The sequence below is a fragment of the Lissotriton helveticus genome, chromosome 1_1, assembly GCF_964261635.1.
Source record: "Lissotriton helveticus chromosome 1_1, aLisHel1.1, whole genome shotgun sequence".
NCBI lineage: Eukaryota > Metazoa > Chordata > Amphibia > Caudata > Salamandridae > Lissotriton > Lissotriton helveticus.
Window position 1 is genome coordinate 965,648,484 of NC_136057.1, and position 12,855 is coordinate 965,661,338.

Here is a 12,855-nt window from a genome sequence, read left to right on the forward strand (position 1 = left end):
ATCAGGGATCTGCCATGGATGTGCATCCTCAGGTTTCCATTGATGGTAAGAAGAACATCATTGTGGTCACTCCACAAATTATCTGATAAAAAAGGGAAAAACATATATGAACTTATACCAGTCAATATTGTAGTTGATTTTGCTGTGGTATGAGTGAAATGAGCTAGAATATCACTCTATAATCTCCCATTGAGGAAGTGAAATCATGTTCCCTGCAAGCCCCCAGGAGCAAAGTCCCCTTTTATTCGTCTTCAAGCAGAGAGGGACTATGGTGGCCGGTATATTAACAGCCTCTTCCTCTTCATTGTCAGCAAAAGAAAAAGCGAGTGAATGGTTAGAGACAGTTGTATTCAGATCTCCCATGATTAAGACCTTAGAAATACCTAATTCATGCATAATCATGTTAATATAATGAAAGCAGTCAGTCAAAAGATGAGCATTTTCTTGACGCAGTAGAATACAAAGATTAGCCAAAATAAAAGGAAAAACAGAGTAGTGACAGGAATTCTGCTCTTGGAATACAACACAATGGAATAGGTTTGATTGATGACAGTACACCAGATAGGTCCATGTAAAGTTTGTGGACAATAGTGTGGCTATGCCACCACTAGCATTGCCTCTCTTTGACTTAAAAGCAGGGCAGTTAATCACAAATAAATGTTGAACATCAAAAGCTGCAGGAACACACAGTTCTTGTAAAGAAATTGCCAAATAAATTAATACATACAAATTTCTGATTTTCCCCAGGTTATTAACAGCCAACTATATTCCATGATACAATTTTAATGGATTGGGACACCCTACTAAACAGCCCAATTCAGCACATTAGGAGCAGCCACTTTTCCAGTATTCAACCAACCAGATAACCACGCCCATTTGGATCAATCATCACTTTTTGGCATCAAGCCTGATAAAACCACCAGAGAGCCAGCTTTGCAGGAGATTGGTGTTAATTGTGTGTTTAGGCTATCTATTACTGTGAAACAGGACATTCCTCAATGGGACACAACATTGAAAAATAGTCCCTCACCCCTTCCCGCCCCCCCAAACAGGCAACACCTTGTTTTTAAGAGGAGAGGGAATAATGCAAATTCCTTGAGACAAACAAAATTCAGAATTGTTCAAGATAAGATTCACCATAACTGGTGACTTAAATGTAACCCTTGTTCTCTTCTCAAATTGTGTGTCTAATAATTCCACCAATTCCAGATTATTTCTCCTTACCAACTTAGGGTAGTCTACCTGAGCCAACACATTCAACAAACGAGATCTGTTCCAAAAGATGGAATCATCCTCAAACAAGACAATAATGTCCAAAGTTATAATTTTCCTCCATTCTCCTTTGAATTTTATTCCGGTATGTATGGAGATAATGAGGGACATTTTCCACATCATCAGACGATCTACGAGGAAAAAGGCCCAATGAATTTGGGTTCAGAACATCTGATGAGGCAATTATTTCCTTTTTTATGTCTTTCGAGTCCCAATATGAATAAACCAATGGTATAAAGTTCTTTGAATCAAGGGACATCTTTTCCAACTCCTTATCTAATATTGTGTCTTTTTTAGTCATTAACTTTGGCTCGATTGCCAGTATGGCCCTATTCAGACTGCTTAAACCACACAGGTTCTCAGAAGCAACAGACCTTTCCTCAGGGGTTACTGAGGACTTAGTAGAAGACGTTTCCTCAGGAAATTGTATTTTTCAAGCCCCTCTTTTGTTTAATCTTCTTAGCTTATTTTTAGCTTTTTTCCTACCTTTCCTTTTTTGGGGAGCTTGGACTGGAGTTGGTGGCTTTTCAACTATCATTTCCCTGTTTCCTTTCATTTCAAAATATGGAAGAATATAATTATTATTATTATTGAATGAAATTGAAGATTCTGCTTTCCAACGATACATCAGTGGGAGTTCTCTCAGAATTTCTGATAGAATGTCCAGAATATGATCGATCAGTCAGTATTTTTTTCCAATAATTGCATGATGGAGGACAGAATTCTCTCAAGACATTGAAGAGTTCTAGTGAAGCAGACATACTCACCAGAGGGATTTGCAGATGGATTAAAGGGCAGTTCTAATGCCACAGATAGATTTAGCTGAGAAGAAAGATTAACGCAGGGTGTACTACAAAAGAATTCCATTGACTTTCTCTTTCTCTGTGATAACGGTATAACTCTTTCTGAGATACATTTACTTGATGCAGAAGAGGGAGCCTTAAATGGTGATGTCTCTTGTAGAGTGTAGTCTACAAATAAGGAAGAATCTCTGGGGTAGTTCCACTGTTTAACGTTCTTGCTTTTCTCATGCAGACACTTAAGTGGATCTAAACTCGGAAAGACTAGGATTGAATGCTCTTTAACATTTAGGCCTGTATCCTTATCAAGAGAGATAGCAAGGACGTATCGGGAATGTTCTTGCTACATAAGGAATCATGAAAATTCCTCTCAGGGTCCTCCTAAGGGCCATCCAATTGTGATTTCATTTTCAACACCTCATCCCTACGTAACCAATCAGCTTCCCTCTTAAGGTATTCTTCACCAGATCTCATAAACTAAATTGGGGTCAAGAGCTGACTGCGTGATATCCAGGCAATTAGAAACGCACATGCCTATTCCTGCTTAGGAATTTTACCTCTTTAACTACTTTTAACTTGTTAATTATTTTAATATTTCCTCATTTTTAGGGCTGGGGTAGAAATCGGTTTGTTTTGAGTATTTTTTTGGCATAGTTGGGTGAGAGTTTGTTTTCTTGCTCACTTACCGAAGCTCCAGCGCCGCCATCTTCCTTCCTCTGCTAATCCTTCCTGGTCCACCACAGCTTCTGCTGATTGAGTGGAGGGAGCTTTACCAGCCGTATTCCTCACTTCTGATTCGCCACACAGCGGCTGCCATTTGGGAGTGCGACGGTCTAGTCTCCTCCTTGTCACACAGCATTTGGGCATTTAACCCGGGAATGCCGCGGACGCACAGCAGAGGCGCCGAAGGCACGTCTAAGGCAGGCCCGTCTGCACCCGTCAGCGTCCAGGAGGCGTGAGGCGCAGGCCATGCTGCAAGTGGATTTGGTGAGGCAAGCACTAGCATAAGCAACACTCGTGCAACACTTCTGGACTTAGGCAATTTCCACAAATGTAGGATTATCGTGGCAAGCATGAACAATATAAACTCATTTATTTGCCCTTATGGCAACCGGCTTCCGGTAAAGGGGTGGGGAGATGTGCAGTGGGGATCAGCCCAGAGGGTAGCAACTACAAGCGCAGGTAGTCAGGGAAAGCAAGTCAAAGAGGCACTTCTCAAAACTCGCTCCCTCCAAAAGCACGAAGCACAAGTCCATGACCTCTTATTGAATGAGCTTCCTGACCTCATGTTCCCTACTGAAATCCCACCCACAAATGTGGACACACCTTATACCACATTTTATGCGATTTACAGGTGGTGGTAGATCCTCCAAGGCAGCTAACTTGGTCAGACAACTTCCTGGTAAACTTTCAGATACCAGTCATTGGGAAGCCCAACCCACCAGGGGAACCAGAGTCTGAGCTCACATACAGAGCTCTCCATAAAATAGATTTACCATCCCTGCAGTATGCATTTGACACCTCGGCCCCCTCTTTGGTGGGCAATCCTGAAATTGATAGCCACTCTCTAGAGGATTGGTTGAGGACAAACATTGAGGCAGCTACTTCAATGGTCAAATGCACCTCTAAGAGAACTAGCCTTTCTGCACCATGGTTTGATGCATCATTAAAAACCAGCAAAAGTATCTACAAAGGACTAGAAAGGAAGTTGCGTTGGCAGTATCTTATAGAGGACAGAATTACTTATAAAGCAGCGCCGAAAGCACACTACAAACTGACATGGTTGGCCAAAATGAATTATTTTGAAAGTAGAATTGCAAATAATAACAATAGAGGTAAGGAAATGTTTAAAATTGTAAATCTTTCACGACACCAAAAGCAAAAAAAACGAATTTTGTTGCCCACGCTGCATCGCCAAATGTGATGCAGCGTGGGCAACGAAATTCGTTTTATTTACTTTTTTCGGTACTTACCTTTAATGGTCCATATTGCGCATTTTACAACCCCCCACCCTGACCCTCCCCTGCCTGACGTCACTGCCCCAGTATAACGCCTGGCACGGGCCGTGCCTGTGGGGAACTCTACTTGGACACAGATAAATCCATCTTAAAGGCGCCCACTAATTATATAATCCATTTTTGTTCTCCCCTGTTTTATGAAAGAGAATTATTTAACGTCTTTACTAAAGTAAAGTGCTCCAGAACAGCAAAATGATTTCAAATACAGTATATTCATAGATTTCATCACGGTAAACATAATACATGAGACCTGTGCATTCAGAGTTTGAAAATATATTTTGTTTTACCACTACATCTTCCAAGGACGTGAAAAGCACTTTCCAAGCTGCTTTTCATTAGCATCACCAATAATTTACGGCCCTCTCCTCTCGACTTTCATCTTCTTTCATAGCTGCTGTAATTCTGCCAGCTTCCTCAACAGTTCTGTTCACGCACTCTTACCTGGCCTCACCTCCTGGTCTACTACAATAATCAGAACTCCTTTAATCCATGGGAACAGGTAATCCTGCCTCCCATCCCCTCCGAGCCCTTCCAAATGCCTCCGTAATAAGACAACTCGGTCGATGGTTTTTCGTATTTGCTGCTAATCTTCATGGCGTTATAGGAACAGTAGTATTTTTACTAGTTCTGTGGTCTAAGAGAAGGACTCGGCAAACACCTGATTAGGCTGCTCTGTTTAAAGTATTTCATTAATGAATAGATGTATAAATATGTAGAGTAATGCGTTAGAAAATCAGCCATAAATAGGCTACTCTAATATAGCCTCACAGAATACAAAACAATATTGCACTTTAATCGAATGAAAGTAAACACGCATTACTCCAGTCAAGTAAGCGTTACTCCAATCTTCATCTGGCTGTAGGGTACCATTTTATCTAAATAGTAGTAAGTGAAAACACATTAGTGGGTGTTTGCCTCAGTCCCTGTGGATTAAGTAAAAATAGGTCAACGTGAAACGTATTTATTTGATCTGCAACTCAAAGCTCATCACAGCGAATGCACGTGATGGATTGTTGGCAATTGACTCTTGTAAACCTTTAAAAAACTTAATAGAGAAATGTGTTTTTTCAGTTTTTTAAGCGCAACACTGAACAGAGCATTTAAAGGGGCGGTTTCACCTTTTATTGTAAGACCGTGCTGGGAACATTTGTTTAGTGGCCTTTCCTGTATGGAGATGTTATACTCCTTTAAGTGCCCGGTAAGCACCAAAGTACCACTTGTTTCTGGCAAAATTGTTTGAAAATCTATAGGACGGATGCGGGATGTCCCAAACACCTCCCTTCCCCCACCTTCTGCCTACATGTATATTACAGGAGTCTCTGGCATATCCGCAGCCGTGGGATAGCCGACCCACATCTATTGTTGAAGAGTTTCTTATTTAGGCCCATTGTTTGCACATTTGTGAGTTTATCCTGCCAACACACCCTGCTTTCGGTGCTTGTCGACTAATTAGCCCTGTTTTAAAAGGAGGTAGACATTCGAGCTGTAAAGTGATTACAGTTCGTGAAGCAGGCTCTGTTGCAAATTAACGACTCAGAAGGGGCCTTTCCCACGTGCTCCAGAAACGTTAAATGGTCTCTTCCTTAGGTCGCATGGAGTTTCAAAAGACATTGTTAAAAGAAAAAAAATACTAGCTGTTGTTCTATTTCACCCTATCAATGATGGGGCTAATTCATTTTTTCTTTTCAGATCCACAGGGTAAAGGGATAATAATGTAATCCACTTGACCTCTGGTGTCTCGATGGAGATTGGGGCGAAGAGGGGGAGGAGGGAGAGAAAGACGGCGCGCCGAGGGAGGAGGGGGCGGTAGGTCATGAATACAAAAAGACTTGTGTTTACAGAACTGATCTTCACAATAATGGCAGCATATATTTGCATGTATTTAAACCCGCGGGTGTGTGAGTGTGTGCAGGGCTGGGGGAAGCAGTGAGAGGGGAGGGGGCGGGCAGCATTGATAGCTTTGCACAGCACACCCAGGTGCTTGCTGTCAGCATGAACAACAAGCATGGCAGGCTGTCGGGAGCAGGGGCAGGCGCGCGCGGCAGCAGGGGGGAGGGGGGCTGCAAGATTCATTTGCGGGAGTGATAATTGCTACCATATGGTGGCGCTTGCTCCCGCAAGTGAATAGCCACACGTGCACGCGTTGCCATTAAAGGATTGAAAGTGTTGTTTGGCCTGCACTAGCCTATTAAGGAAGCTGCAAAGAAGAGCACCACTGTAGCTAATAAATGGTACACAATGGTCAGGCTCCAAGCCCTTTTTGTAAACAAAAGTGTCTTACAAGCGAAACGCATGCTGTCGCAGCCTTGACCCTAAAAATATGAAGCAACATTTTTAAAATAGCATGGTATAATAGCCAATAATCTAGCCTGTGTTACCCTCCCTTGTGGGTGAACATGTATAGTCCCCTTCAGCACAAGGCTAGGACTATGCACAGTGTGTGTTCAGTTATTCTGTTCACTGGCCATTAGTCAGTGAAGGTCTATACTGTCCAGTGGTGTAGCAAGGGAGGGCGGTCCGCCCCTCTGGGCCCAAGTTTTGGGGGCGGCGGCTCCCCCCTCACATGAGTTTGCTGCCGGACGGCAAAAGCAAGATTCATCGCCAGCACCCCCGCTCACTGTTCAACGGGCTGCAGGGCTGGAAAGGCAGAGACCGCCACGGGCGGCAAAGTGCCTATCTGGGCCACTGATACTGTACATACACTTAATGGGGCCTTTCATAGTTTAATAGGGATGGAAATATAGCACAAACTTCTAAAACTGAATGCACAAAGTGCTGTTTCTCACAAGGCATACACTACAGAAATACAAACCTACATAAGGCACCACACAGAAAATACACATCAGACACACCAAACAAACACTCGAAACACAGAGAAAGAGTACCCACTCGAAGCACACAAAAAGAAGTGACCCAGCAACCTCCTTTTAACCCATTACCCTAGATTAGGCAGTGACAGGCTCTGTGGTCAAGGATCAAGAGTTGTGGTGCATGATTTGAACATATCACCAGTTTTCAGGGATGCCTTGCAGTGCCCTATGAAGTTGAGTGAATATTGACCAGTCACGAGCTGTATTGGATACAACTTGCCAAATCAAAAATCAAGTGCATGCATCTTGCACGGCAAAAATAGATTCATATTTTAATATTGTGTGAACTCATTGGTTCTCCCACAATAAGCATGTATTTGCCTGAGCCCATTTGCTTGCAATAATTATTATTAGAGTGAATTGTCATGCATGTAATCATCCCCGAGAAGGAATCTCCCTATTTCAGTCCTCTTACAATCCAATTTTATGTGAGCATAGAAAATAAGTGGAACTCTAGTGTTTAAAACTCGGCATGTTCGACTAGACCAGAGACACTTAGAGGCACAGTGTTCCTCAAGTCTCATCAGTGCCTAAAAAACAGCCGGAAGCACCTGCAGGGTAATATTGCAGCTACCTGCGGCTAAGTGTACAACTTAAAGTAAAAATAAATGAGGTGATTTTCCTAGTGACTAGGTGGCTTTCTATTAAACTAAAAGACCAGAGTTCAAATTAGGGGATTTCTACTTGTTGTAGGACCCCAGGCTTGATGCCCCCTCAGGACAGTCATGCTCGCTCACTGACTCAGGCAAATTCATGGTTTCATTATCGGTTTCACATTCAAACTTTACCAGCCACCCCTAGAAAATGTGTCCTCATCACAGACTGCTGGTGGTGTTTGAAGTCTTTGTTTTGCTCAGCATGTCACATTTTCCTCATATGACTGAGGAAAATTGAAAATGTGTTCTAATCTTAGAATCTGAGGAACATTCCATGACTCTATGAGAAATTCATGACAGAAAACAGTTTTTTGTTAAACATGGTTCATCAATCTCCAGCAAATGATCAGCATTTTTCGCAGGATAAAATCACCTCACCACAGTTCCTAAAATTAATTAGATATCACTAACAAATGGTTTACATTTTGACCAAAATCTGTTAGTATCCTCTGTATTTGTCTCTTTTTGTGACCCCTAAAACTAGGAATTTAGTACAATGTATTTCAATGTGATAAAAATGACAAAACCGTATTATCCCCCAAATATCCAAACAGTTATATTTTTTCTAACATCCCATTCAAGTAGTTCCATGAAAAATACCCTTTAGCAAACAATTTGTGAATTTCGCCACACATTATAAGGGTCTGGTTTACAAAAGCTGCATTATCCAAGAGGGGAAGTCACTCTGAGGCTGTTATTGACTGTGGTGGAGTATAGCCCGCTACATTTCCTCTGGGCCCTCGGAATCCAGTAGCTGCCATTATCTGGGCAAAGTCGCAGGGCTGGAAGAGGGAGAAACTGGGGATGGACAGCAACATTTTAAAAATACATAAAAATAACTTACCTGCATCCACGCTCCAATCTGGCTCTGATGCTTAGAAATAGCTCTTTGCACTGCAGGCACAGGCTCCCAGAATACCCTGCAGCCAATCCTGATGCTGCATGAAAGCAGCATCAATATTGGCCTGAGTGCCGTAGATTAGCGATCCCAGGTAGACTGGCAACCTGTGCCTGCTCTCTCCAACCCAGCATCGCAGCTGGGGTTGAAGAGAGCTTCAGTGCGCATTACTGTTTGGCCGGCCTAAGACGGCCGACCAAACCATCCTGCACACTGATTACAGTGCCAAACACTCCTTCACCAGCCTGTCATCACTAGCCCCACCCCCAAACCTCAGCTCTGACAGCCAAAATAAAACAATAATAGAAAAGCGCTTAATATCATTTTATTTTTCATTTTGTTGGGCTGCTGGCAGGGTGAGGCAATGCTCCTCCGCCATTGAGGCGGAGCCGCCGCTGTCTGATGCCACCCCAGTAATTAACTACTTTGGACTGCCCTCCCCTTCTTGGATATATTGCTTAATTCATATGTTTTGCCAAATTTACACCGGGCATCAGCACACCATCTTATTGTGGCAATCGGTCCTGTATACTTCAGTTACAAGCCTAGCAGTTTCTTATTTTTATACATTTCATGTTCCCATCTTCAAACTCAAAATTGTGTGTAATCTCTTGATTTTAAAAGCATTGAATAACTTATCCTGATATGCACCTTCTGTTTAATTGCAGGTTCTATGCTGCCGAGATTGTTTGTGGATTGCAGTTTCTCCATTCTAAAGGAGTAGTTTACAGGTAATGCATTCCACATAAAGTTTTCATCACAGTTAATAATATGTTGTATTTAAATAATTATTATTCTTTTTCCCTAAAGGCAATGTTTAGGTGTTAATACAGAGTGTGTTGAAAACAGATAGATTAAAACAAATAATATGTCCTGCACCTAATTAAAGTAACAGATTGTAAATAAAAAAATAATTTGTGATGAATCCTGTGGAAAATATCAAAATGTTATTGATCAAAGATGGAAGATGTCATAAATGGGCTTGCTCTTAGACAAAGCAGGATTGGGGAAAAGCATACACCTTGTGTAAAGTAGACTATTGCTTAATTCCAACGAGAGAATTTGCGTTTGCCTTGAAGCAGAAGTGGGACTCTTAAAGTCTAGGCCCATTTACACAATTTCTCCAGAGTGGACAAGTTTGTCTAGAAGTGTGAGCAGTGAAAGGAAAAATCCCTGGTTATCATCCCAATACAATGCACCCATGATAGACACAGATTTATCCACTCGACTCTTTGATCTGAGTTTAGTATGTTTTAATTATAAGTTTACAAACAAATCATTATAGTTCCATCTCAGCATAATTTTATAAAAGTATGAAAAGATCAGAATAAGGTCATATCTCCTTAAGAGATGTACCCTATCTAGTACAAAGCCAATGACTAACTCTAAGATTTTGATTCAGACAATCAAGCAAGAGAAATGAAGGTTAAATTGCATCAGATGATTCTCTTTAACGAGCATGAGCAAAGTAACTTTCCCTACAGTACCTTAACAAAGGAAACCTAACTAAACCCTTTGGGTAAGGGCATATTCACGAACAATTAGGAGAGAACGGTGTCAGCCATCAGAGTCTTCAGTAGAAAACACTCCGACAATGGGTCAAATAGCATAAAGCCACAGTAGCAGCAGCATAGGTCTGCTCTCTGCAAAAACCCTATGAGGGTCTATCCCTCACTAAACACAGCACATAATATCAACTGCATTCGAATTTACACTGCCATGCGTCTTTTTTGGAAATGTTCACCGCTCTGGCACAACTACATACTTTCAGCACCTGTCCCACCTAGATTAAACACAATCTCGTCTCATCAGTGTTCCTTCGTCTCCCAAGAGAACTCCTCTCCTCGCTTGTTACTGCGATTTCCTCGGCGACTCCTTCTTCTCATGCTTTGCTATCTACCAAGATAAAACTCCTTTATTCTAAATAATGAAGCTTCTCCACACCTGCAGTAAAAACAAAATGAGACAAAACATTCCACAGCAAAAGGCTAAATATAGACAAAACATGAGATTATGACGTGAGCTTGCACAGAAACAAAGAACATTAAGCTAAGATGAAATAGCACGACATACTCATTAGGCCGCACTTTTTTTTTTTAAGTTTGAAAGGTTTATTGAAAGAAAGGATATATAAAAACAATGTGACATCAGTAGAGAAGCAAAAATGCAGAGGAAAAACATATGTAAAAACCGAAGACTACTGATGACAACACTAAGAAACCAAGCATTTTCTAAAGTTTTTAGGGGGGAGGTAGGGGGAGGGAGAAAGAGGAAATAGAAACCTGTTATGACAAATTATGCGTATATAAAGGTATAGACAGATAAACAATTGCACAATAAAAGGAAAAGGTACACAGTATCTAAAAATCTTATATAATAAAGAAAATTGTGAACTGTAAGAAATAACACTTGTAGGCGATAGTAATGATCCTTCAAGGAGGTTTAAAATTCTCGGAGGAAAAAGAAGTGTAATTCCGTTTGGCAGATTGATCTAAGTATATGGTAAGGGGTAACCAATAAAGTTCAACATTGTGAAGGGGTTTACAGGAGGAGGCAAAAGCAACATCAAGTCTATGGAAATTGCATAGTAAATTCCACCAACAACCTATGGAAACTTTGGTAAGGGATTTCCAATTAGAGGCAATATGTTGAAACGCAAGGGCCAGCATAAGGTCAAAAAGACCAAGTGAGTGTGACGGGAGATTTAAGGATTCCGAGAGACTCCCCAAAAACACAAGGGCATTGGAGTAAGGAACAGAGAGTGTAAAAATGCGTGAAATGTAAGACCAGACCTGCTTCCAAAATGCTGCTACAGAAGGACAGAAAAAGAAAAGGTGAAGAAGATCAGCATCAGGTGCACTACATGTCCAGCAATTAGATTTAGAGGAAGAAATAAAGCGAGAGAGAGAAAGGGGAGAAAGATAAAGTCTATGATAAAGGAAAAAGAGGGATTGAGTAAGGGAAGCAGAACGAGTGGTCTTCAGAGTTTTAGACCATAACTTATCCCAGAGAGGAACAGGCCATGAGCAACCCAAATCTGATTCCCAAGAGAGCTCCAGTTTAGTTATGGCACGTTTAGGGTTGGGGGCAGAGAAGAAATGGTAAATAAGAGAAGCTTTAGGAAGAGTGGCAAGTATGGCGAGAAGAGGGGAAGGAGAGAGAGGTGGATCGGAAGAGGGGAGAGAATAATAACGGTCAAGAATAATTTCCATAAGAATATAATATTTCTGGGAAAACGATTGAGGGCAAAGAAACTGTGTTCGAAATTGGGGGAAGGAGCAAGGCGAGGAACCGTCGAAGAGTTGATTAACCCAAATAATACCTTTTTATCTCCAAGAAGACCAAGCAATAGGTCTATTATTTGGCAGAATAAGTGAATTGTACGAGATGGGTGAGAGCAAGAAAGTGTCACGGGATATAGTCAATGGGGAAAGCAAAGGTTTCAAGAGAGACGAAGTGTGTTTAAACAGAGGGGAAATAGTATAAGGAGATTGGTAGTAAAACGAAGTACATCTTGAAATGAAAAAGGCAGCAATAAAGAATGCTCAATATGGAGCCAGAGGGGGGAAAAAGGAGACAGCTCAGACGATAACCACCTAGAAACCTGACGTAAAGAAAAGGATTTGTGATAAATACGAAAATCAGGAAAATTGACACCTCCATTTGATTTGACTTTGCGAAGAGCTGACAGGGATAACCTGGCTTTTTTTTGTTTCCAAAGAAATTTGGACAAAACGGAATCAATACGATTGAAATAAAAAGCCGGGATATGAACAGGAAGCATAGAGAGCATATAAATAAGGCCGCACTTTAACTGTCAACTTTGACCAGTGCGCTAGATTACAAATATGTGCCCATTTATACAAATTACATGCAGCCTCTCATACCCATTAATATAATGCCACAACTATGGATGATCATTATAATTATATCTTCACATTAATAATTTGGGTTATACGTATAAAGCTATCAAATACTAGTTGCACACATCCTAGTTAAATATCTCACAATAAGACAATTCATGTTAATTTCTCCAGTCACGTTAATATGGAAATTGTCACATAATGTTATAATCACGTTATAAACATATATATTTAAAGTACTTTCAGTATACAATACTTCACTCTTTTTAGTACATTAATTATGACTGAGTATATTTGAGTGCCAGCTATGCTTGAGGACGATGCATTCCTACATTATCTCAGATAGGATCACGATTACATTTCTTCAGGACTTTAGTCCATTTACATTTTTAAATGGTGATTATGCTTTTCCCTCTACGATAATGTAGATAGCCTACAGCGCCGCCTCCCCCCAAGCATGCACTGTGGCTATGGGGAA

The 12,855-nt window shown here is 41.1% G+C and overlaps 1 protein-coding gene across 2 annotated transcripts in view; it reads left to right on the forward strand.

Annotated features, from left to right (window-relative positions):
* The window catches only part of PRKCQ (protein kinase C theta), a 452,364-nt gene that overhangs the window by 291,477 nt on the left and 148,032 nt on the right, over positions 1-12,855 (forward strand). For both annotated transcript variants that reach the window (XM_078677123.1, XM_078677128.1), the window contains one exon: positions 9,183-9,245. In XM_078677123.1, coding sequence (XP_078533249.1) covers positions 9,183-9,245 — 63 coding nt within the window. The remainder of the gene's footprint in view (positions 1-9,182; positions 9,246-12,855) is intronic.